At 41.4% G+C, this 25,740-nt stretch overlaps 1 protein-coding gene across 8 annotated transcripts in view; it reads right to left on the bottom strand.

The window, feature by feature from the left end:
* CAST (calpastatin) overlaps nt 1–25,740 on the bottom strand; it is a 65,399-nt gene that overhangs the window by 32,808 nt on the left and 6,851 nt on the right. For 6 of the 8 annotated variants that reach the window (XM_030004805.2, XM_041120913.1, XM_030004804.2 and 3 more), the window contains one exon: nt 16,057–16,128. In XM_030004805.2, the coding sequence (XP_029860665.1) occupies nt 16,057–16,128 (72 nt within the window). Of the gene's footprint in view, nt 1–61; nt 83–9,799; nt 9,932–16,056; nt 16,129–25,740 lie in introns of those variants that run through there. The other 2 variants (XM_030004808.2, XM_041120914.1) reach the window with 2 other exon arrangements.

A 25,740-nucleotide genomic window follows, 5' to 3' on the forward strand; every position in this document is an offset into this window, starting at 1 on the left:
CTCACCAGCCCACTCGGCAGGTGGGACAGGCACAGACAGACAGACAAGCACAGGAACTGACCAACGGATCTCAGGTGCTCTTGGCCATTAGTTAGAGGATGGCTTTCCAGGAAGGGCAGGTGAATGACACCTGGGATCTAATTTGGTAAGAGAAGGAATGCCCTTAGAAACTCAGTTGTCAAATTAGTGGGACAGCCTTCATGCTACTTTTGAGAGGGAACAGTCACAAAAGCCAAAAAGTGGGTTAGTAAAGTAAAACAAAACAAGAAAGCCTACCAAAAATTGGCTATCTAGTCTCACTGCATGTACCTCAGAAATCTGGAAGTAAAAGGGAAAGTGCAACAGGAGAAGAAAAAGAAAGTAAAGGTGACAAACATCAAAAGAAAATAATTTTAACTGTTTGGAGAATTGGATGCAAACATCCTTTGGAAAAAGAAAACAGCAGGTGAAGAAATCTGCGAGAGCTCTCGGTTATGGAAAGCTGAAAATCACTGAAACCACTCCATATGCAATGTAGCGACAGCTATCGTCAACTAAAACTATAAATTTTGGAAATTCATGGAGAAGATTAATCAGACTGAGGAAGGTCATTCCCCACCCTTAGAAAGGAGCACAACGCAGCAATCGGCTACTTTCAAAACCAGAAGAGATACTGAAAATGTTTGCCAAGCAACCAATACAGACACACTTAGATGATAACAAGAGAATAAGTAAGTATCAACAGATTGCTCAAGAATAAAGCAGGTAAAGACAACACTCAATACACTCAAACATGGAAATAAGCCTGGTGGGTAAGAACGAATGGACTTCCAGAGGAGGACATGCTGTCACTGCAACTTCTCACAGTACTTGAGGTGACATTTGCTTAAATGAAACAGGGAAGTAAGTGTGTAACACTGGGTTACCATCTTGTTTTCAGCCAGCTTCCAGCCTGAATGTTTCAGGGAGTTCCTGAAGGGACCTCCAACAGGCTGGTGGTAGGTTGAAGGAGATCAGATGCAACAACTCAAAAACCCAAAAGCTAAGCAGGCAGCAATACTGACAAAAACACGTAAGGTCACAATGCCACAGGCCAAGATACTCTTGCCAAAAACAACCAAGAAAAGAGGAATCAGAGTTAAAAATCTGTTACTGTGACAACATAAATATAAATGTAAAACACAGGAATAACTTTCCATCTTTTTGGCTTGAGCTTCTCTAGGTCAAGTGCTAGGACAGTTTTGGCCATCACACTGCGGTACAGACAAATGAAGAAAGATCTGAGGACAGGTTTAGGAAAAAAAAAATAAGAAAAAGTATGTGAGGGACTTAGCGACAGAAAAAGCCAGTCAGCACCTGATGTTTTGTCCTCTGGGCAGGGGGACAAGAAAACAGGAAAAGAAGAAGAAAGTGGCTTATTCTATAGCAAAGAATCTCTCAAGTGAGAGGTCAAAGATCCTCCTTCCTGTGAAAAGAGTCACTCCGTGGCAGAGGCTACCTAGATGAACCAGGCACTTCCAGCCCTGGCAGCCTTTGGCCCAGCTTATATAAATATTTCCTGAGTGATCTAGCTGTATTCAGTCTAGGACACAGGACTGAAGAGCCACCTGAGTACTCTTTTGGGCTTACATACCTTACATATGAATGAGTTGGGATTGCTTCTCAGGCTTAAAGCTAACATCAACTTTATTATTTCAGCATTACTAACTTACAGGGTTACTTCAATACAGCTGTGTAATGCAAGGCAAAACCTAATCTGCCTGATTACAAATGGTTGCTTCTTTACATGAATGCTTCTGTTACTAAGCCTTAATTAACAGTGTTTGTAAGACAGAGGCAGCAATTGCTCTTTAGAGAACTGTGGTGAAAAATAATGGATTATTTCACTTAAGTGTAAAATACTACTTCATAGAATCTCACAGAATGGTTTGGGTTGGAAGGGACCTTCAAGATCATCTAGTTCCAGCCCCCCTGCCATGGACCAGGACACCTTCCACTAGACCAGGTTGCTCAAAGCCCACTTGAGCTGTTACAGGTTAAATCTCTCACTTGCTTTGATGGCACGTGGTAATGCCTACGCAACCCTCTCCCCATCAGACACTCAAAGGCTGTCAGCAGGCAGAAGGTAGGGCAAGGATGGCACTGAGAGGCCATTCCAGCATCTCACAGTGTACTTCATAACACTGTGAGCAAAGCAATGCGCAGTCTTCCAAAAACATCCATGCTGAAGAATCAATACTGTGATCCATGGCATAAACACAATTCCATTAATTTTCCATTCAGCCAAGTGGAGCTGCAAGACACAATCTGAGCCAATATCTGTCTGTGTGTATATGTACAAATATATATATAAAAATATATACACATACATATTTAAAGCTACACAGCAGCTAAGATATGCAGTGATTTAAAACTGGAAAAAAATGTAGCACTGATACTACCTCTTTATATAAATTTTATTATTACAGAACCTATAATAGCTGAGTTTAAATTACAAATTTGAGTGTTTATGTGTCATTTTCCATCTCAAGTAATTCCAGAAATACCCAATTATTTTGTAATTACTGTTCTTATACATAGTTCCGCTATTAAGTTGTTAAGAAAAACAACACCTTTTTAAAAGAAAGATAAAACAACACCACACAACCAAGAGAAAAATCTTCTTTCCCAGATTTCAGGCTCTCAGTTAATTTTTTGGAGGTTTAATATTAAAAATTTAATGAAATGGAATAGCAAGATGCAGGTTTTCAGTTAGTACCTGTATATTATTCAGACACGGGTATATATACATAAAACATTTCTACTATATATGCCGCTATGTTGTCCTGTTGTAGTCTGGGTAATTTATATAGTTTAGCATTGAGAGTATTTTATGCGGAAATGCTGCTGTATAGTTGTCTGAATAGTTGACCAATACTATTTTGCAATCTGCTTTTAGCTAAAATGTAAACTAAGCAAAGCCAGATGTTGGTTAATGCCTAGGTCGTACTGACACTGCTTGATTTAGGATGACCATTAATCAGTACCTTCACTGTGTAGGCCTGGTTACTTTGTCTAAATAATGCATGCTTTGCTAAGGACTATACCCTTGAAGAGGAACTGAACACTGATAAGAAAGAAACATCCTGCTCCAGAAGGTGCCAAAGGCCGGATGATTGCCCAAGAAGCATGAACTCGGGGAAACAGGGGCAGATCGCAACCACCGACTTAATTCCAGGCTGGAAGAACTTGCCCCCACACACCTGCAAGGAGCATGCTTGCTAATTTACAAAGCAAGCAAGGCTAATTGATACATAACTAACTGTCGTGGTTTAACCCCAGCCAGCAACTAAGCACCACGCAGCTGCTCACTCACTTCCCCCCCTACCCAGTGGGATGGGGGAAAAGAATCAGGGAAAAAAAAGTAAAACTCGTGGGTTGAGATAAGAACAGTTTAATAGAACAGAAAGGAAGAAAAAAATAACAATAATAAAATTACAATAATGATAACAAAAGAATTGCAATATACAAAACAAGTGATGCACAATGCAATTGCTCAGCACTCGCCGACCGATACCCAGTCAGTTCCCGAGCAGCTATCTGCACCCCGCCCCCGGCTAACTCCCCCCAGTTTATATACTGGGCATGACATCACATGGTATGGAAGACCCCTTTGGCCAGTTTGGGTCCTGGCTGTGTCCCCTCCCAACTTCTTGTGCCCCTCCAGCCTTCTTGCTGGCTGGGCATCAGAAGCTGAAAAATGCTTTACTTTAGACTAAACATTACTTAGCAACAACTGAAAACATCAGTGTGTTATCAACATTCTTCTCATCCTAAACCCAAAACATAGCACTATACCAGCTACTAGGAAGAAAAGTAACTCTCTCCCAGCCGAAACCAGGACACTAACCAATAGCAGATGAGATGGTCACTACTAACCAATGAAAGTAAATTTAGGCAGGTTTTTACTAATCATGTAACAGGATAAATACATTGCAGTTCTTTGATGTGGTGTGCTAGCTTTGTGGAATTATCTCCTAGCACCCATCTTTGCGCAAACAATAAATAAATAAATATCTCGGCTCTGTGTTTAAGATTGGCTTATTGCATACCAGCTACCGAACCCCACTTGTGGGACAACACTATTGTGATGAGTTTCTTTGTAGAAGTAATCAACACGATTTCTTTCCTGAACAATTTACACTGCAATTTCTAATGACTTTGCCACATGTGACTACCAGCATGCCTCTTTCATTTCTAAAGCCTATTATCACTGTTGAAATTCACAAACACTGCATGTCATAAACAAAGCCTAGTGCCCATGCCAGCTACTGAGAGGGGGTCGGAAAAAAAATCCTTGGAGGACAGTTACTTTTTCTGTAGCTAAATTCTAATTAAACCCAAAATTCTTTGTTAGTGTTGTTACTGGGATGTCACTGAGCTCATTGCAGCCGTAACTTAGCAAAGCCCCCCAACGTTACCCTGGTTGCCATAAAGCAAACCATACCAAACAGGATTTTTATATGTAAGCATGGAGATTCATTTCACTAGAGAGTTTGTTGAATTCATGTTTCTGTGCTTCAATTCTTCAGCACCCATGGTTTTAAATATCTACCTTAAAAAAACCCCAAAACAACAACAAAAACCCCTCTATCTCTAGAGGTGCTTCCTGTGCTTTTAACATTCATAAACTCAGCTGGTGTGAAAAAAACCTAAAAATATGTAAAAACTATTACTATGATAATAGTTTAAATTTCCACAACTTGTCAAAGATAACAACAACAGTAATTTTAGAGATAAACTGACTCCCCCTTAGAGCTAAGAAACTTGGAAATAGTATTGTCCTGTTCCAATATGCACTCTCAGTTCAGAGCAAACATGAAGAAGAAAATGAAGTGGAGCTGAAGTACATTCATCTGCCAAGGACAGACAAACCTCAGCAGGTAAGTTTGCTAGGCATCAAAACGAAACTGCACCATGACTCTTGGTACAGACTGGGGAAGGGACGGTGTGCGAAGAGATGAGTGGCTGGAGGACTATGCACAGAACTCAACCATCAGGAGAGCCTCATCAGGACATTGTTCCTGTCTGAAGCGCGATCTCTGGAGCGCTCCTGGAGTGGCTTTGCTATCTGACAACCTTCAACCTTCACACACGCTCTCCTTCTAAATGACAGTAAAACTAATAACAAACAGCAGGATTACGTTGGTGCTTCTTTTCCAGATCAGAAAGTTGACTGTTAATTCAGAGACAAAACCCAAAGACCACTGCTAACACAGGACCATGCCTCTCTGCAAAACTCAATTCAAAAGATGATCAGGGTTACTATGGTGGAAAAGATTAACCCTGAAATTTCCTTCTTTCGCAATTTTTTCACCACACAAAATAAGTATTTGCAAGAAATATTAATGTATACCCAGGAGCAAGATCAACCACCATTTAGAGATGCTAAAAAAGCACATCGGAAATAAACCCATTTTCTCATGAAATAAAAACATGACAAATTTTTTAAAGAGACTGGTTTGAACCAAGAAACTGAAAAGCCGATTAGCTCATTAAGCATTTTTGCAGCCTCGAGTGCTGCTAAATTTATTGACAATTGCAGCACATTGACCCAGACAACTTCTGTAACACAGATTCACACTGTTTTCTTCTATTTTGATTACTAAAATAAAATTGCTGCCATTTTGGCAGAGAAGATAAACTTGGCAATATTTAATCACTGAATTTTACGTATCAGCTAAAGCTGATTAACTATACTACTCAAATTTAAAGTAATAGGTTTTTAAGCAGTGTTTTTTGAGATAGCTTACTTGCATTTGAATTTGGTCACACCAAATCAAGCATCATCAAGCACAATCTGTGAATAAGATCAGTATTATATTTACCACAGTGTAGAACAAGGCTTCATACCACCTAGAAACTAACTGATCTCCTAAACAACCTTTAGGTTAGAAGTCTGTTTTAAGATTTCTGGATTTCAGCAACCTATGCTAAGTCCAAAGCTTAATACTGGTATGTTTGGTTTTCTTCATTTTAATCACTATTAAGTCACTGTTAAGACTCTGAAACAGTTTTATGCTTGAACAAAAAGCAACCGAGGGCAGTGAATGATAACTGACTTTAAATAATTTTTGTACCCTTTGACTCTTTTCTTAAACTTCGAACACCTCAGTTTATGCTTACTTATACACAGGAAGTCAGGGATATGGAGAAAAATCTCAAACTATCCCACAGCTGACTGTAAGAAGCACTACAAATTTCTTACTATCTCCTACTGTGTCTAATGCTTTCACAGTTTGTTTTGTTTGCTCATTTACTTCATTTGGAAGCAGAGGAATAGAGTTTGCTAGTCAGTCACAGAGCATGCACAATACCTAAACACAAAAAACCTTCATATACACACAGTTCAGTTTGTGACCCAAAGAAATTATTTAGCCTTAAGTATGGAGCATGGCTACTGCTCTATAACCTTTACTATACAAGGGCAACTTCTCCTTAATGTCCTTTCACGATTATTGCAAGTGATCTGGAAAGAAAGCCAGTATATGCCAAGCAGGGTAGCAGAGTTCATCTGCTGCCTTCAGATTCTGTGTGTATGCAAACAGACCACCACTTTAATATCACTGGCTAAACACTCCTCTTGTTTCTTTTAAATGGAGTTAAAAGCAAAGACTGCAAGAAAGTTCTGGTTTTGTATCCAGATTATACCTCTCCAGAATCAAATAGAGGCTTTGTTTCACTGGAAGTTTTTCAACTCACGTTATCAGGCAAATAAAAGCATTTTATTTTCAAACTTACTTTTCATTGTCAAAGATGTTCATTTTATTGTCATTTTGATGAAGAGTGATCTCAGTATTTCCACTTGATCACAGAATGGGTTACCTAACTTGAAATTTCCGTCAGCTATGCATGGAAAAATAGAAAAGCCACACTTTTGAGCATCAGGTAAAACTCCTCACTGGGCATGTAGAGAGAGATGTCATGAAAAGAGTTCTGACATCAATAATTTGTTTTGAACTCTCCATTCTTATTTCTCCTTAAAATGAGCTCTTCGATTACCTCCTTTTGGAAACTTCCTGTTTCCATCACAATAAATAGTCCAAGTCAGCACATACTGAAATTTCATTTTCATTCAGTCATATTCAAATATTAGAAGCAGCGCACCAGTACTGTCACCACTCTTCTCAGGTTCCCGCTCTGCACAACAGAGCTTTACAGTAATGTACGAGCTCGTCACTGCAGCAGAGGTCTCCTTTTTTTGTACATAGTTCAAAAAAACTCTTTTCAGTTCTACATCCTGCAGAACGTTAGTATTTAGCTGTAATTACTACAGCTAACTGCTTCCATTTCTGCATGTTTTAAACACCAGAACGTTCCAAAGCTATCTGCAGCACGAAACTGCGAGCTGATAAGAAAACACCAGGAAAACACGCGATTAGGTGCCAGCCACATGCCGCACACAGCTGCTGGCCTCAGCTAGGATTTGTGTCACTTGGTCTGTAGTATCACCAAGTGACAGCATGCAAAGCCCTTCTCATCAGAGCTGCAACAGAAATAGGGAATTGCAAACAAAACCAGTATTCTTTAAAGAGGGGTTTAAAAATATAGAAATGTTATATAAAAGAGGACTTCATCTTAAGACAGAAGATCTCCGAGGTTATAAGCTTGGTTATTTTTATTACAATAATCAAACTACTCAATATTTAAAATGGGGAGTTGGCAGTCACAAGAGCTAGTGAGCGATACTCTGAGCTAGAAACTGGATTTTTCACCCCCAGGATGCAGAAACAAAATATTATTCATGAAGCCACATGACCACATTGTCACAGTGGTGTTGGCTATGAAAACAAACAGAAAATAAGATAGGAGGATAAACAAAAATCACCAAGTCAAGGAATTTTAATAGAATTTTGGTTTTAAAATATAATTTAAAGATAACATTGCATAACCTTTGGGTGTGTTGTTGGATTTTGTTCTTAGATAATTATAGGAAAACTCAACATTGTTTTACTATTCCCACTTTAAAAGAGCCAGACTGGGCATTTCTTGCTTCAGCATTGGCTCTTAACTCAGCATCTCTCAAAATTGCTTCAGAAGGGCTCTCTACATGCTCTGGAGAAATAAGCACATCCTCGTTCAATTAAAAAAAATGTAAAATCTCCACCTTCGTGAGGCCTTGTCCTGCCTCACAGAGGCTTCATTCCTAGGGATCAAAAATGTGAGTTTTCTAGTTGGTTCAAGTGCTTCTACTAAGCAAAGCATAAAGTCAGGCACGGAGCTGACTTCTTCCAGAACGAGGAAGGTTTCTGAGCCTTAAAGAGCTCCTGAGGAGCTCACAAGGCCACCGACCTCCCTGCATCCCTACGAGGTTCTTCCTTTGGCAGAAGAGACTCTGGGCCAAGTCCCAGGCTTTTGTGAGTGCAGGTTTTCCTCCCTCAGGAAAACAAAGAGCAGAAACGATGAGAATGAACACACTGGAGACCAACTCACTGAAAAGGCAGTTCCTTCAGAAAGTAAAGACAGAGGTTTCTCATCTACCCCCATTCCCAGTCCTCCAACAGCCACCACCTTCAGGGCAACACAATTTTGCCTACATTTCAAACTGGGAGTGTCTGCTTAAGGTGCAAAGCTCCAGAACTAGAGCTGTAAGAAACACTGGCCAAGGAACTCGTCCCTGAAACTCCAAGATCAGCAGCAGAATTTTCTGCGAGCTCTACATACCCCACATATCTAATCACTCCTGTAAAAAAAAAAAACAAAAACCAAAAAAGCACCACTTTACACAAAAGCCTGACAATAGCAAATACATTTGTCTAGAAAAGAAAATGTCTTCTTCCACTGAAGAAATTATTATCCAGAATGTTTTATATCAATTTAAAAAAATACAGCATTGAGAAAACTTGTCAAAAGAAGATAACAGATAAAGAATTCAGCAGAGGTGTCTGCAACATTTAAGAGCCCTGTGTTAGTTAACACACTATTTTCACTTTCTCTGAAGAAAGAAAGAGAAGAAATAAGTATACTGGCAACAATAATCAAATAGTTGCCTAACCAAAGCAACACCTGTCTATCTAATTTCTACTAGTACAGAAAGAACAATAATACACAATTTATTAAAAAGTATTATTTTTCCCATGTTTGTTGTATCTGGTATTTTAGCATCTTTTGGGTATCAATATAGTAACTCCTGTTGTCAATACGTTATTGATACCTAAGCATGCTTCAACAAAGAAGCTGCTCTTACAGATCCCCACACCCTGACTACGCAATATTCTGTATGTGCCATAAGCATACCAAGCTCTGCATTTGTATGCCAAAAAAATGATATGGGTTTTTGAAGCGAGAACAGTGTGGGCTATGAGGAAAAAAAAAAACCAAAACCAAAACCAAAAGAAAACCACCCAAGCCGCAAACAAAAATATAAATGATATAAATACAGAATAACTCAGGCGGTACTTTTAAAGTCTGCTCTTCCTCGTCCCCCTCTTCTTCGAGACTGCTTATGTCACATAAACTACTAGTTGTGTAATGTGTAAAAGACGCAGTCTTACACAGCATCTAAAAAGACAGTTCCCAACATGCTAAAATAATTTTAGAAGCCAATTCACTGCACACAGCTGGCTCTGGAGCGCTTCAAGCCTGCCGATGTCAGGATCGCATCTGAAGCCCTGGAAGTCAGCAGCTCGTGTTCTTCCAGCCCACAAAATTCCCAGAAGAGGGGGAAGAAGGAAAAAAAAAAAAAAAAAAAAAAAAAAAGAGGACTGCAACAGGCGTGTCCTGCAACAGGCCTGCAGCAGAGGCGGCAGGAAAGCAAAGCCAGCAGCGACAGCCGACTTACTTGGTGCGTTCCGCTCCCAGCACGAACGTCAGGACAGGGCTGCTTGTGGCTGCGGCTTCGGTTCGCGGGAGGTGCCGGCCCAGCCCTCGGCGAGCCGGTGTGCCGAGCGGCTGCCGCCCGCCTAGCAGGCACGGCCGGGGTCCCGCCTCCGGCCCAGCCCGCCGCCGCTGCCCGCAGCGAGGGCGGGAAGCCGAACCGCCGGCTCCGGGCCCTCCGCCCCGCCCCGATCCCCTCACAGCCGGGGCGAGGCGCGGCTGAGGAAACCCGCCGCCCGCTTCTGAGGGCGCTGCTGGAGGGGGCTGGAGCGGGTTCCCCCCGCCACCACCAGCACCACCCGACGGGGCTGTCGCCGAGCCGACGGCACGGAGGGGCCCGGCGGCAAAAACAGGGACGAAATGCCGGCCGGGATGGCGCGGGTCGGGGAGGGAGCTACGGTTAGCTTCCAGAAAGCGGTATTCCTTCTTCCGCCTTCTCCGTTCGTAGCACTGGGGCTGAGGGAAGGAACCGGCTCGGCTCCCCTCAGCAGACCGATATTTTTAGTGGAAGTTTATGGGGCACCCCCTCCCCGAATTCGGACTGATGGTCCAAATTCCCCCGAGTACGCAAATGTTATTAATCACAAGAAACTGAGATGGTTGGACCAGCTAACTCCACTGAAACCTGGCTGATTAGGACTATTTTTAACTGTAACAAACCCAAATAATTTATGTGAGTTTCCAAGTTAAAACATGCTTCCGGAAATACCAATAGTGACCTGCTCTTGAATTTTTTTTTTTTTTTTTTTCTATAGAAGCAAATTCTCAATACCTGTAGTTCAGGACGGGGGGGTGTAGGGTTTTGTTTAAGGAAAAAGCCCCGCCACCACTAACAAACCCTTCAACCATTTTTTCGTAACAGCCTCTATGCTGCCATTTATCTCAAGGGAACAAGAAACAAAAGTCTGCCCTAGAAGGGAAGTAGAAAGGGGAAAACATCCAAAGATACGACATAGACTGATGAGGAAAATAACACAATTTTTGAGTGAAGTACAGATTTTTTTTTTTTCTTGTGAAGTGATTGTATTATTTCGACCATTGCATAGCTTTACACCTTGCAACTTTCGCAGTGGTCTCCTTATCAGAGGCTACTTTTACAGCCCTACTTTTCAAACATGAAGATGACCTCGGGTGACGGACGCCACATCCCGTAATGCTACACAAAGCCAGCTATTCCAAGCAGGAGGCAGCTTCTGTACTCCTACAGCTTCCAATTTTTAATGTTGTGGTCTATTTTTAGCGTGCCTCTGCTACCAAGAAAACCAGCACTGCTCTCTGCACTGACACAGTTCTCGTGATTTTCACATGCAGGACTACATGTTGGCAACAGCTCTGAGGGCAGCTTGTAGGAACAGCCCCATGATTTGCCACGGTCTTGCTGCAAAACACCTATAAATTGGGGATCTGTGTGCCATGACACACATCTACTCTAAGGAGAACATGAAAAGGAAGTTCTCAGGCCTTTAAAATATTTTCCTGAATAACCTCAAAATTTAGAGATAGCCTTTCCAACCTTCACAATATGAGTGGTAACACAGGAATAAATTCACACATTTCCTTGGACATTCCCAACCTGTACTGTGACTTCAGATGCCTTCTACTCAAAAATATATTCCTTCACAATAAGGTGCCTGTGCAAAACTCACAAAATAAAAATTTAGTGACAGTTAAGTAAGGCATGTAGCAGAACCCCCCCTGCCCCACCCTGCAAATATACTGACAGTAGGAATCAGTTTTGGTCATAATCTCGATAAAATTGTGACAGCATTTCCAGTCTGCTGCAGAAATAGTAGGGACTTCACTCAAAGATATTTAGTAATTACTCTTTTTTTTCTTGCTGTTTCCCTGTTTATTGCACAAGGAAGCAGATTGAATTCCCCTTTAAAACTGTGTTAATTTGGATGCCAGCTGAAAGTAACTAACCTTAAATTTCTTAAATCATTAAGGTCAAGAAGCTTCTTCTGAAAATATTCAAGATCAGTCAAGTCTGAAACAAATACAATTCTTACTGAATTTCCACTGTTGTTGATTTTTTCCAGCACTGCTTCAATAAATTGTCCATTAAAGGAATATGGACAAAGATTCTCACTTCACTAAGCTATAGCAGCCAGCAACAAAAAGAAAATAATTACTCATTAAGAACTCATTAAGACCAATTCCAAAAATCTGCTACATAAAAAGCAGCAAAACTTCATTTGATATCAAATCGAATTACCATACGAACACAAAGATACAAGGAAGATAGCTGGATCCAGCTGTGTTCAAATATTAGTGCCTTCTATTAGTAGCTATGATTGAACACCAAGCTAGAAATTGGCTTTCCTGTTGGCTATGGAACTGGCAAAAACAATTTAAAAGGCTGTAAAAGAACACAAAGCAGCGCTTCCAGAGTACCTTCTGCAGAGGAAGAAGGTTAGTTCAGTTTTTCCTCTTCACTGCTGCCTGCTAATAATTGTAGCAATGACCTCCTGGTTTGTGCACCTTGGCAGTTCATGGATACGTGGAAAAGACTGCTCATGAGCAACCAGTAAATATTCCTGATGACCACAGCCTTACTTTTCACTAACTTTTCACTCCATTTATCTGACAGGGTACTAGTACAAGGCACATGTTTACTGAAAACACCCTGGTACAAAGTAACAGTCAAACAGGACTTCTCATCAGAAAGAAAAGACAGACTTGTGACAGACAGAAGTCAGAACATCTGTTTCGGTTAACTATCTTTAAATTATTCATTTACATTTGCGTCATACAGAAACTGGGCACATCAAGGTTGCCGATTAAACTTCCTAGTTGCCCTTAACACAGAGAACACAAAAGCCATACAGGTATAAAAAAAGAGGAGACAAGATTCCTTATACCACATGGACACATATGCAGCTGAATAAAATCCCTGTAAGTCAACACTAAGCAGAAGCGGTGAGTAAATACCGTCTGCAATGTCAGGAACTTAAGAGTGAAATAATAAAGAGCACAGGCATAAAATTAAGACACAAAGAGAACAGCAGTTCAAATACACAGTGCAACGAAAACGAAGCCAGACAGGTGAGTGCTTGCTCTTAGGAGTAGTCCACATTACAGGATAGCATCACAGGAAAATTAAGCTACCCACATATTAGCCAGGCATTAAGCAATGACAAACATTCATCATGCAAGTTCCTGTATCTTAAACTCAGAAATACAGGCGACCCAAGCAGAATGCAAGCCATCAGTTATTATTACATACTAACTGAAGGAAAAATTACTTAGGCCATAACAGAGGCATCAAAAACCCCTTTGGCTATTCAATTTAGATCAAGTAATTTCACCACAGGGTAAGAGTAGGTTAAAAAAATGAACAGCTCTATCTGGAGCAACTTAACTGCCCCACCTCACGCGCCTCTTCAAAGAGGTTAGAAATTTATCTGGGATAAGGTACATTAATGAAAAATATTATTGACTCACAAAATGATTATGGAATTAAAAGAGATTTTGCACGCAGGACACATTAAAGCTACATCAGGGAAAAAATTAAAAGGAAGAAACAGCAGTCCCAAAGTTGTCTAAAAACTGGTGGAATATCTTTGATTGCATTAAAAGATCTGATCTATTTTTTTCAGCAAAAGAGAGAAGGCTGCCTTGCCTTTTCAAGAAATACTTCCTTTCCTGTAAAATTCCTGTTAAAAAAAAAAAAAAAAATCCCTGTAAAATTTTTCTTTACAATAGGTATTTTTAGAGACAAAAAGAAGGGCAGAAAAGCATACAGCTAGCCAAATGGCTTAAAAAAAAAATATGGGTGGCACAAACTGCAAGAACGGAGCAATAAATCTCTGAGTTCTGGTCTACTTTAAATAACACCACAGGATCACAGGAGATTGTTAAAAGATATAATTAAGAGAAGGTTTAGCCTAACTGAAGAAAGGTAGTCATAGCCAGGTGGGAACTAAAAAGGTTAAACTTAAAATAGCTATTGATTAAGAGTCAGTATTAGACAGCATGAGGTGAGTATTTTCATAGTACATAATCTTTACTAATAAATATTTTGGGATGTCACAGAAGCTGGAGAAGCACTAAGTACTGAATTAAAACACATAACATAAGTTGCCATAACCTAATATAAAGCAATTCCTGACAATTGCATTACGTCGCATTTTTTTCATGACAGTTCCAGTTCTTATGCTTAATACTGTCACTGGAAATTGTACCTTGCACACTTAATGTAAAAGATAGGCTTATAATAGAAAGAATACATACAGAAAAAAAGAATTAAAGATGTGTTAGTTAGCAAATTAGATGTGAGCTCCCACGGGACCATGCAGCTGGTGACTGAAACACAGAAAGATTATATGTGAGACAGTCCCACCCTGTACAGCTGTCAGGGGAACTATGTACAGACAACTACATCCAGCTTAACTAGCAGGAGAAAGGCCCTGGCAAACTGCAAGGAATAGAAAGGAAAGCAACAAAAACATTGGGCTGTCTTTAGTGACAAAAGCATTGAAAGAAAGGAAAAACAGGACTTATATCCTTGTGTCCTCTTTCATTGAGTAGAAAGGAAAAATAATTACTTAGGTAGCATAGAGATATCATTATGAGTATTATTTTACAAAGGCATTGATTAAGAAAATAAAAAATCCCATTCAAAAGCAGGAACACTTGCTGCTGGTAGGATCTTTCAAAGCATGGGGTATCTCCAGATATGGAACACCGTTGCAGATTCAACTGACTCCTCGCCATACTTTAGTTCAGCTGACTAAGGAGCAATCGGCCTCACATCCTGGGGGTAAACTGGCAAGCTGGAAAGCCCCTGGCTCACATACAAGAGAGTGAAGGTGTCTTGAAAAATATTTTGAAAGGTGGTTTGGGAATCCAGAAGTGCAAGATAACCAAAGTACAGAACAAGACACCAGAGCTAAAACAAAGGCATCTCTCTTGCCTATCCTACTGACTAGCAGCCAACTACTTCACTCTATAAATAGCACCATCAGGATGGGCCCAATTTGAGTTCTCCCTGAATTGCAGCTGGACTGCATGCTAGGTAAGTCCCCCTTTGAGCAGGGACGCCTCTCAAGGTTTGAAATTCCTTACCCGAGACTAAGAAATCCTTCCTTGCCCAAGGCAGAGAGATCCCCTACCCACACAGATCTTGGTAAGTGACTGATAGCATGCTGAATTAATACTATGAAACATTCCTCATCTATGTAGCTACTCAGTATTATTACAAATATTGTATGGATAATTCCATTAGACATAAACCATTGACCAAGTCTGAGATTTAAGATTGGACCTAGCCACAGCTAGGCCCCATAAGGAGTTTAGAAAGCAAGGGGGTCCACTCTGAACCCTGTGACTCAACAGGAGGGTCCTCCTTACTCTTTGCATCTCCAGTCTCTCTATGAATCCTTCTAACTCGATTCTAACTCTATTTTCCTTTGTATGTTTCTTCCATGAAGTGATTAATAAGGTGAACCTTGCCAACAATCTTGCTGAACCATGTCAAACCACTGTTAAACTTTGTTAAATTCCATCAAAGTTACTGAACTCTGTCAAATTATTATTTTACCTCAATAAAACATATCGGTGCTTCTCTCTTTTGAGTGACATGCATTCCACTCATCCATAACAAATATGCACCTAACAGGGATTACCAACTACAGCCATCAGAAAGTGTATTTTCAACACCCTTTTTCAACAATTTGCAAGACCTGAGCACACTTAATGTGATCCCCACTTCTCTTCATGGAGCGTCAACTGCACTCCAATATGCAAGTCATCTTTATAACACCTCTTACACTAACTTCCTGAAGGACTGAACTGCTCCAGGGGCTATGAAAGCAAAGACACTTATTGGTGCTTGGATCTCATCAGGTCCCGCTGAGTAAACAGAATCCAAACATACAAACAATACCTAAGGTTCAAAAAAGAACCATACCCCCATCAGTCAAGTGAGGTTTGCCACTGATATAAATGGGACCAGGATTTTTTAAAATAACTAGGAAACTAACAAGAACATGTGAAATGGGGGAGTGTTACCAAGTCTATTTCCTCGAGAAGTCCATGCTGGCATTCTGCTGATCTATGTTCCTTTTTCATTTCAATTCACTACAATTTCTAGCCAGACATGAAGAGCATCATAGTGTTGCTGAATGCTGGCAAACCCATTTTCTATCCCATTGCAGGGGAGGAAGTCATACCATATCCTTTTCACTTTTAAAAGAGACCACTTCCTTAAGTATGCATTACCTTAACAGCAGAAGGTGCTCCACTTGTCTGTGTTTTGGGGGGTTGGCTGATATTAGCACTTGCTGGTTTCTTCTACAAAATAAAAGAAAGACATAATAAACATCAGAAATGTTGATGAAGAAAATGAAAAGCCAAGTAAAACTGTAAACCCCCCCAAAACCCCCAGCATAGAAAAAAGGTACACTAAAAAAAGTCCATTAGAACATTTTATGCAAAGCAAGTAACCCAAAAATAAATTCTCCTATGTAACTTTAATTCACATAGACTCATTTCCAACAGTTTTGCCCAGCCCACAATAGGCTGAGTTCTCTTGTATTGTTTTATGGACAACATATAAATCTGTGCTATTTCCTGTGGCAGAGCAACTCCATTTAATTTAAAGCAACAATAACCATATATACTTCAATGAAAAGTTTCATTGAAAGTAAGGTGGGAAAGCTATTGCTGTACGGACATAACTTGAATGACAACACAGAAGGTTAACATTACACCTCAGGCAGGGAAGTAAAGATACAAAGCTAAGGGCAAAATGATGGCTCTTCTAGTTAATAGATACTCTTGCAACTGAAACAAAACCATTACACCCCCTTCGAACCTCTAGTTTTCGACCAATGCAATGCCATTATTATCAAGTACCAATAAATACCACTGCAAAAACTCAGTGATTGCTGAAATCACATCTAATGAAGACTGGGAAAATAAGCTGTTAGTAATGAACACAGCAGAAAGCATCAGATTTTTGGAGGCAGCAGATGGGTAAGACCTATTCATTTTCTCTGGTAAGTGGAAGCTCAAGATTCACAACACAACTAAAGCGCTCACACTTTAATTACTCTCTACAAGCAGTGAAGTCTGCAGAATGATGAGAGATTCAATCACCAAACTTGCATGCAAAGTCAGAAGCACCAGTTTGCAATTGATGGGAGACTAGGTACTGTTACAGACTGGGAGACTCAGAGACCTCTGTCATTAAGGTAATTCCACCTCCTGTTCTCTTTCCGATTTAGCTCCAAAACCAGGAGAGCACCTCGAATAAACAAAGCTGCAGATTCAACAGTCAACCTCCAGTCAGAGCCTGGGGCAGTGGGCCACCTTCTGTGGCCATTTACATAACAAAAACGTGGCCCAACAGCGCAGACTGGCACAAACTGGGATATTTACATCAAGGATTTCACACTTAGTATTGGCTACACTGGAAGCAATGACATCCAAGTAAGATTTCACAGTATGTTGCAAAACCCAAGTCGAATAGCGATTTTTCCTGTTAAAGGGATGTTAGGAGCACAGCTACCTCCGCCAGATGCTCCAGCCCAGGACCCTCCTGCACCGCTGCTGAAGCCCAGTGCTGCCCACTACAGACCAGTACCACCCAGTACCAACCTGCCCAGCCGCTGGAGCCCAGCCCAGTGCCTGGCAAAGCCGAGCACACATCCCAGACACACACAGAGGACACTGACACGGCCAGCTACACCGCTGTCAGCATCACCCCTATGCAGGACCCACATCACACACCAGCACCCACAGCCACATCCCCTCCTCTGGGCCTGGCAGAGGCAGGAGGTCACTAGTGCAAGCACACACTCGGCACCCTCTGGGGTCATGAGCACAGGCACAGCCATGTGTTCCCCTGTGCACTGGCATGGCCCCCCTGTCCCCCCAGTGATGTACTTGAGAAGTGATGTATTTGAGAAGACCACAAGGTCTTGTGAAATAAGATATCCTTTGCATACACAAGGCATGCCTTGCTAACGACTGTGCCCCTGAAGGAGAACTAAAAGACTGATAAGAAGGGAACATCCCACCCCAGGAGGCACCTAAAAGTTGAATAATTGCTAATAGGCATGAAGTCAGCAAAAAAAATCTTTGATAACTGGAGGAAAGGTAAAGGCGGCAGGCGGAGATCACACCACCAACTCAATTCAAGACCAAAAGACTTACCCCCCCACTCTCCTTGAGCGTGTGCTGTAGAATAAAAGAACACTGTACCTTTAATTAGAAGCAGGGAAACTTTAACCCAATAGAAACTGTACTAGATAAGCGACTACCAGTAACAGTTTCGGGGAAGAACTTTGGAAATTGAGTATGTATAACTGAACTGTATAAACTGCTTGCCTGTTTAGGCATGAGGTGTGCTAGCTTTGTGGATTACCACCTAGCCCCCATCTTTGCACAAACATGAATTGGAATAAAATACCTCTGCTCTGTGTGTATATTGGCATTTCGCACACCGGGTAAACGACCCCACTTGTGGGACAACACTGACACCCCTGCCCAGACCTGGGGACTCCTACTCACCCGCTGGCCCGGCTTCACATTTGCCGGTGGATACACACGCACGCCTGGTCTGGGGAGGACACAGACGCTTGCCCCCCCCCCAGCAGCCGGCACCAGGCTCTGGGCTGTGAGCCCTGCACGTCGCCCCATCAGCTGGCACCGTCCCACCCTGGACCCTCGCGTTTCCAGCCTCACCAGTTGCAAAGTCCCGGTTTGCTGCAAGTTACTCAAGAGCCCATCCACTACTGCCATGGACCAGGTTTGCTTCTGGCTGTTGCCTTCGTTGACACTAATTGCTCAGGTTTTATGTCTCTGCCCATCTGTCTCCCTCCCTTTCCTTATCCTCCCAGCTGAGGAGATAAACTTCCTCACTCTCCACATGTCCAACTAGTGCCACTGACCAGGTTTATTCTTATCATAGCCTCCCTCATCATATGTTGGTCAGGTTTGTCTCGGTATTTTCTTCTTATGGCTCCTTTGGCCAGATACCCTTAAAGGAGCACTCTCCTTCCACATACCCTTCAACCCCCGTTACAATGAACATTTTAAATTCCCTTAAGAAAGCAGCAGTCTTCCAGCCCTAAGTGGCAATGCTCCTGAAGACAGGTGACGGAGGTGTGAAGCATTACAATACTGTAGCAACAGTACCAAGATGCAGAGCGACTTGGGTTTTATCTCTGATGTAGTGCATTAAAGACTCAGTAATAAGCATTATCCACAAATGCTTCAACTTTTAAATAAGTTATTAAGTTGCTGAAGGAATGCAAAATTTTAAGTGCTACCCTTCCATTTTCAAGAAGAAAAGAAGAAAAAAGTTGTCAAAAAAGAGCAGACCTCTGAAGAGCAATCGGTATTCTGGGTATGCCTTCAGTACCACAGCTATCAACTTCCACCTTCGGCTCAGCCTTTGGTTCAGGACCTCATGGTTCATGGTGTTCAGGACTCACCTTTGGTACCTAAGACTATGTCTAACATAACTATGATGCTCTAAAAATCCACAAATAAAGTACTGTTTTGCAGAAGGAGTTTTTATGACACCTGCCAACATATTCAAAAATTTCAGGCACAAGGCTAGCCTTTTTTTCTCCCCCCAGTCTGAACTAGGAAAAAAACTAAAAGAGTGAAATAAATCCTTGTTCTGTGCATGAGCTTATGTTAATCAATTAAACAGTATAAAGAAAAAAATTGTTAATGCAAATGTTTCTCTGTTTCATGGTAAGCGGTACAGCAACAAAGGTAGGAGAGAGACAAGAAAAAGAAGCAAATAAATTCTCCTCTGGAGTACAGAGAGACTACCTGGAGATAAGATACGTGGAAAGTTAAGCCACCACATCAGATCAGTATTCGTTACCTAATACTGACCACGATAGGCTAAGTAGAGTAATACATTTTAGTTTCCAGGGTCATCTTCCAACACTAACTTCTTTGGTATCTACCCCCTAATACATCTGTAAAAGCAGAAAAATTGGCCACATCATGCTTGGTTCATCCTTCTTTTACACTTATTAAAATAATGATGTTATGTGCTTCCCAGCATCCTCTCCACAATGCTCCCTCCAGGCAAACTAGCTCCGGCACCCTTTATCAACAAATCCATCAGAGCTGTTCCCATCTTCTCCCCCTACAAGAAGTGGAAGAGTATTTTTTCTCTGTGACAGTCTCAGACACAATCAGCTGAAGAATCACGTTGCAGCTGTACCCACACCTCGCTTCCCAACCTGGTAATAACAGAGCTAATGAATTACCAAAGCATATCTTCTTTATGAAATGAATTAGAAGAATCAAAAGCCTGTATAGAATTGTGTGTGAAGGAATAAAAGCTGTGGCATACAGGTACTTATAATCTGCTCTTCATTATTAGCAGTGCTTCAAAACAAAAAGCCAAAACACTGTTTCATAGTGGAATATTAATTCCCTCATGTTTAATAAAGGACAAATAAAATACATGTCCCTTTGATATGTAGATCTTCCAAGGGAAGACATGCATTAAGACTGGTGTCTAGAAATACAGATTAAATGTTCATTTCAGACTGTAACATTCAAGTGTTTGTTCTAATACTGCAATGAGAATGCATATGGTACATGCATTCACATAGGTGGGGAAAAAAAAAAAAAAATCACATGAGGAAAGAACATGCAATCTCTGTCCTGGAAATGCTTTTGACAACCATAAGCAGCATTTCAGCCTCCACCTTCAACCTTTCATTCAAGAATTGCTTGAGCAGCAATCACACTCTATTTCTTCCTATGGTGGGAAGAGCCTCACATCATAACAGATCTCAAAGAGTACCAAAGCTTAATTGAAATAATGCAATTTTTCAACTACTTTTTGCACCTCAGCCAAAGAATAACAAAAACAGAAAAGGAAAACAGGCAAGTACGGCCAGTGCTGTAGTCCTCAGAAGCCTTCCACACCTCCACCAAGGATGGCAGAAGAAACCCTGCGGCCACCAGGTGCCCCCGGCATGTCCGGGCCGAGGGGGTGGACACCCCCGCCAGCCCCCCAGCCCTCGGTGCAGGGGGAAAAAAACACAAACAAACAATGCAGTTTAAAATGAATGATTTGGTACCAAACTAGAAAGTAACCTCACAAACGCTCCAATCAAAGTTACTCATGCACCTCCATAATTCAGACCAGTAGTGGGCACCCCAGTGGATTTTACCAGTCACAATGTCTTTACTCAGCATTATGCCCCTGGACTCTGAGTAACTCTTAATGCTTTTTCGAGATAAGGAATCCTGCACAACAAGCATCAGGATTAAAAACTATCACAGAAATCCTGATGTCAGAGCAAAGAATCAATTCTATAAGGATAATAATGCTTCAGCGCCAATTATCACTGTCATCCCTTCAAAGTAAAGAATGTATTTCCTGTTATGAATAATGAACTGAGCAAGCAGCACATAGTACATGCTGTAAAGCATGACTAGACATGGCAGGGTGTGTTAGGGAGGGTCGTTTCATACCATATCTGGTAAAACTTGGCTCCACTTTAAGCTGGGGCTTCAAATTCCTAGACAATACGGCTCCATCTTCCTTTTAATATCACATTTTTACATTCATACCAGCAATCCACAGGCTGGACTTTTAAACTGATACAGAAGCTCTCCTGGGTATTCCCCTCTATAACAGTAAAAAGAGGATAGGTCTTTCTAGATTGTGTGCAGTTAATAACACAAGCATGAATCAATTCAAAACAGAGTAGGGGGTGTTCAGAGCAGAATCACACACAATGGCAATGTTTGGTTTGCATTGATCTTGCAAATTACACACATGGTTATATATGAAAGCATACTGTGCCCCCAAGGGCAGCCCTCTGAGGAGCAATACTGAACACGGCGTTCAAGAACAGGACAGCAGGACCATGCAACTCCTTACGACACAAGACCTGCCTTGCCGATTCCGGCCAAAATTTCACTTACCCCATTTCCCTGTCTCTAGCAGTAGCCAACAGCAGATACAAAACAGTACAGTGATGGAGAAATACATCAGGTACATGTTGATACTCCTTCTAAATACTCTCATGGATTCAAACAATTTGTGGCCCAGGGAATTCTTAATTTCTGTGTATTTTATAAACTGTCCTGGGTTTCTCTTCAGTGATTTCATCCCATCGCCCCTTGAAAGTATTTATATTTTAGCATCCAAAAGCTTCTAGAGCACTAATGCCTTGATGGCATACGAAGTCTGAAGTGATCTGAAATTGGTGGAGGGGCACATGTAAGCTGAAGATGTCAAGATGAGGGGCAAAGGAAAACCACACCAGCTGTCTCTCACATGCTAACACTTTACATACAAATTGCTAAAAGCCTTGGAACATCAGGAGGGAAGGAGAAAAAAGGAAATTTGCCATTTCATACACTTTGCAGTGGCATGGTACAAATATGTTGACTCAGGACCATGATGTCAAAACACAGTGAGAAAACAGAGAGACAGATACTGGAAAATAGCAGCACATCACTCACTTTTACTGGGATGCACATGGCAGGTGCATCCCAGCTGCAAACATACGCAACAGCTTCAAGGGCAAGAGCAACCACCAATTCCAACAACGATCAATTCTTTTCTGTTAACATCTATCAAACACACATCCAGAAGGAATGAAAATGTTTCATTAAAGCTGATTTAGATTCTCAAAAACTGTCTGATTCTCCTTAGAATGTGAATTCAACAAATCTAAGGTTCTGAAAAATGAAGACATAAGGAGTTATGGTATATCCCTGTGACTTGAACCTTTGTTTTTGAGCAGTGCCCGATACAACCATAACACATGGACACTTTCACTGTCCATTACACTGATAGAGAACTGCCTGTATCTTCTTTTGATTACATATTCTAACACATCTGCAGTTTCCAACTCTGTCCCTCCAGCAAATCTGCCTACTTCCACAAGACACCATGTGCAGATACACATTCAGTTGCTCATCATTACATTGACAGATTATGTGTATCTCAACCTAAAGCTGACCATTCCTGTAGCAAGTAGCTCCCCCAGTCTGTCTAGACTTGAAGCTTGAGTGGCACTGCTGAAATGAGGTAAACTGGATTTCAGTGTCATAGAATGGTTTGGGTTGGAAGGGACCTTACAGATCATCTAGTTCCAAACCCCCTGCCATGGGCAGGGACACCTTCCACTAGACCAGGTTGCTCAAAGCCCCAGCCAACCTGGCCTTGAACACTGCCAGGGATGGAGCACCCATAACCTCTCTGGGCAACCTGTTCCAGTGCCTCACCTCCGTCACAGTAAAGAGCTTCTTCCTTAGATTAATCTAAATCTACCCTCTTTCAGTTTAAAGCCATTACCCCTTGTCCTGTCACTACATGCCCTTGCAAAAAGTCTCTTTCCAGCTTTCTTGTAGGCCCCCTTTAAATACTGGAAGGCTACTGTAAGGTCTCCCAGGAGCCTTCTCTTCTCCAGGATGAAAAACCCCAACTCTCTCAGCCTGCCTTCATCGGAGAGGTGCTCCAGCCCCCTGATCATCTTCATGGCCCTCCTCTGGACTTGTTCCAACAGGTCCATGTCCTTCTTCTGTTGGGGGTCCCAGAGCTGAACACAGTACTCCAGATGGGGTCTCACAAGAGCAGAGTAGAGGGGTTTTTGCAACGTACTGTGAAATCTTACTTGGATTACAAGTCCCAATAACGACCCCTGAGGAACGCCACTCGTCACTGGTCTCCACTCGGACATTGAGCAGTTGACCGCAACTCTTTGAGTACGATCATCCAGTCAATTCCTTATCCACCAAGTGGTCCATCCATCAAATCCATGCCTCTTCAATTTAGAGACAAGGATGTCATGCAGGACAGTGTCAAAATGCTTTGCACAAGTCCAGGAAGATGATATCAGTTGCTCTTTCCTTTCCTTTGATAACAGATATAAAGTAATGGAGGAGATCAATCTTTCCAAGAGGAACATGGCCCTGAAAAGCAGAATATGACAGTCCTGTCCTTACCAAACGATTCCATGATACTTCCCTCCTGTGCTAGATGCAATGGCACTGAATATTAGCGTAACCAACATGCTTCCAAGTAACTACCATAGGCTACTATGAAGGATCAGGGTTAAAGTAAAATGGGTATATAGCCTTAAGGCCACATCTTAGTTCTTGTTTTCAGAAACTGAACAGACTAAATTTAGCATTCTAGAAGGAAGAGTTGGAACCTTAGTGCTGTGGCAAGCTTTATGTTTCTGGCCACTGAGCAGAAGAGGTGAGTGTGGACCCTTGGGAAGAGCAGCAGGGAAGGACTGTGTGCATCCTTTACTTTCCAAGCTAGACAGCCATCAAGCAGAACGAAGGTTGCTGGAAACAGCTGCTTAACTCACCTGATGACTGTCTCTACCAGCCAGTCAGCAAGCTCTAGCTGTGTGAATTCATTGTCAGCCACTCCAGTGTAGTACAACACAATGGATTTTAGAAGCTTCATTTTTAAGTGAGGAGTAGATACAAGCCGCAGCTGCCAGCTACACTACTGACACCACGCAGGAAGGGAAGCCTGCTCCATGATTCACAGGGAAAGGCTCACTGCCTTCAGTGAGTACACGGCTTCCCCTCTGAGCTTTGAGGATGCTGTTTATCACATAGCTGCATGCACCAGCCTGGTACCTGGTGACCTGGTTTCTTTTCTCTCCTAGTGAGCAGTTGGATGACCTTAAGTAAGGCGAGTCCATCTCTGTGCTTCAGCACCTCCCCTTCCCACATTTTATCTATGTCACGCAGGTAATGCATCTAGTCTCCTTTATACAATGCTTTAAGATCTAAGGATGAAAGTACTGCGTGATAGTTAAGCCATAACTCACTGCAAACTTAAAAAGTAAGTACTTCCTGAAGAAACAATCTTAGGAAGTAATGTCTCTTGGTACAAGATAGATAAAGTGCACATACTTCCTGCTATGATTACACGTAATTCCAAAACTACAGTGTTATTAAATAGATCATATTCACACTGGTAACTCCTAACTCTTTTAAAGCATTATTTTATTTTATTGTATTATGATGCTAGAAATGGAAAAAATCTTATGGAGCCATTTAATCTTCTCAGCACCTCTGTACACATGCATGTCTTACCAAGCAGGTTTCTGTTTACTGTAAACCTGCTGTGTTTTTTTCAATCTACTTTTATGTCTCCAAGAACAAAAGGTTTAAGAAGCCTATTCTACACCTTAACAGTACTCATTGTGAGTTATCCTTGATGTCGTGGCTAATTAGCATCTCCTACTCAAATCTGTGTCAGACCTTTCGTACCTGTACTTTTCAAAGCTTTACTCTTCTTCTCTCACTCCTTCAGGACTGTACACCCAAAGAATCTGAGAGACAGAGTCGTTTATTGTTATTTTTAGCTAAATGAGCATACGGGCTTTTCCAATTTTCCCTTCAATATGAATATGAACTCTTCAAAGACCTTTGTATTTCCTTGTCATTTTTATAATGCATTAGCAAACCTTTTCTAGTAGGGAGGTGAACAAACTCAATATTCTAGACAAGGCTGTCCACAGCTACTTACAGATAGATTATAAATTTCAGGTTCAAAAATTGAAGACTACAGGAATAACCTCTGACTTTTAAACAAAAATATAACATTGCAGACTCTTGGGAAAGCTGTACAAAGATTCTGAGTTGCTACCTCAACTGCTTAAAAAATCAGAGTGTTCTGGAGGTAGATGTGAACCACAGTGGAACTAATACTGTTCAATGGGCCTAAGGAGAAGTGTTTTGATCTACTTTCACTTTTAAGCATTGTAGAGTCAATGGAACAAGTCAAATATACAAAGAAATTCACAAGAGGAAACACACACTGAGTACTCTAAGGACTCAAAAAGCAAAAGCATCAGGACAATAAACTCAGTAACAGCCTTCTTTTGCTAGCTAGAAACAGACCTTCTCAATCAGAGGTCAGAAACAGTAACTCCA

Source organism: Aquila chrysaetos, chromosome Z (genome assembly GCF_900496995.4).
Source record: "Aquila chrysaetos chrysaetos chromosome Z, bAquChr1.4, whole genome shotgun sequence".
Lineage (NCBI taxonomy): Eukaryota > Metazoa > Chordata > Aves > Accipitriformes > Accipitridae > Aquila > Aquila chrysaetos.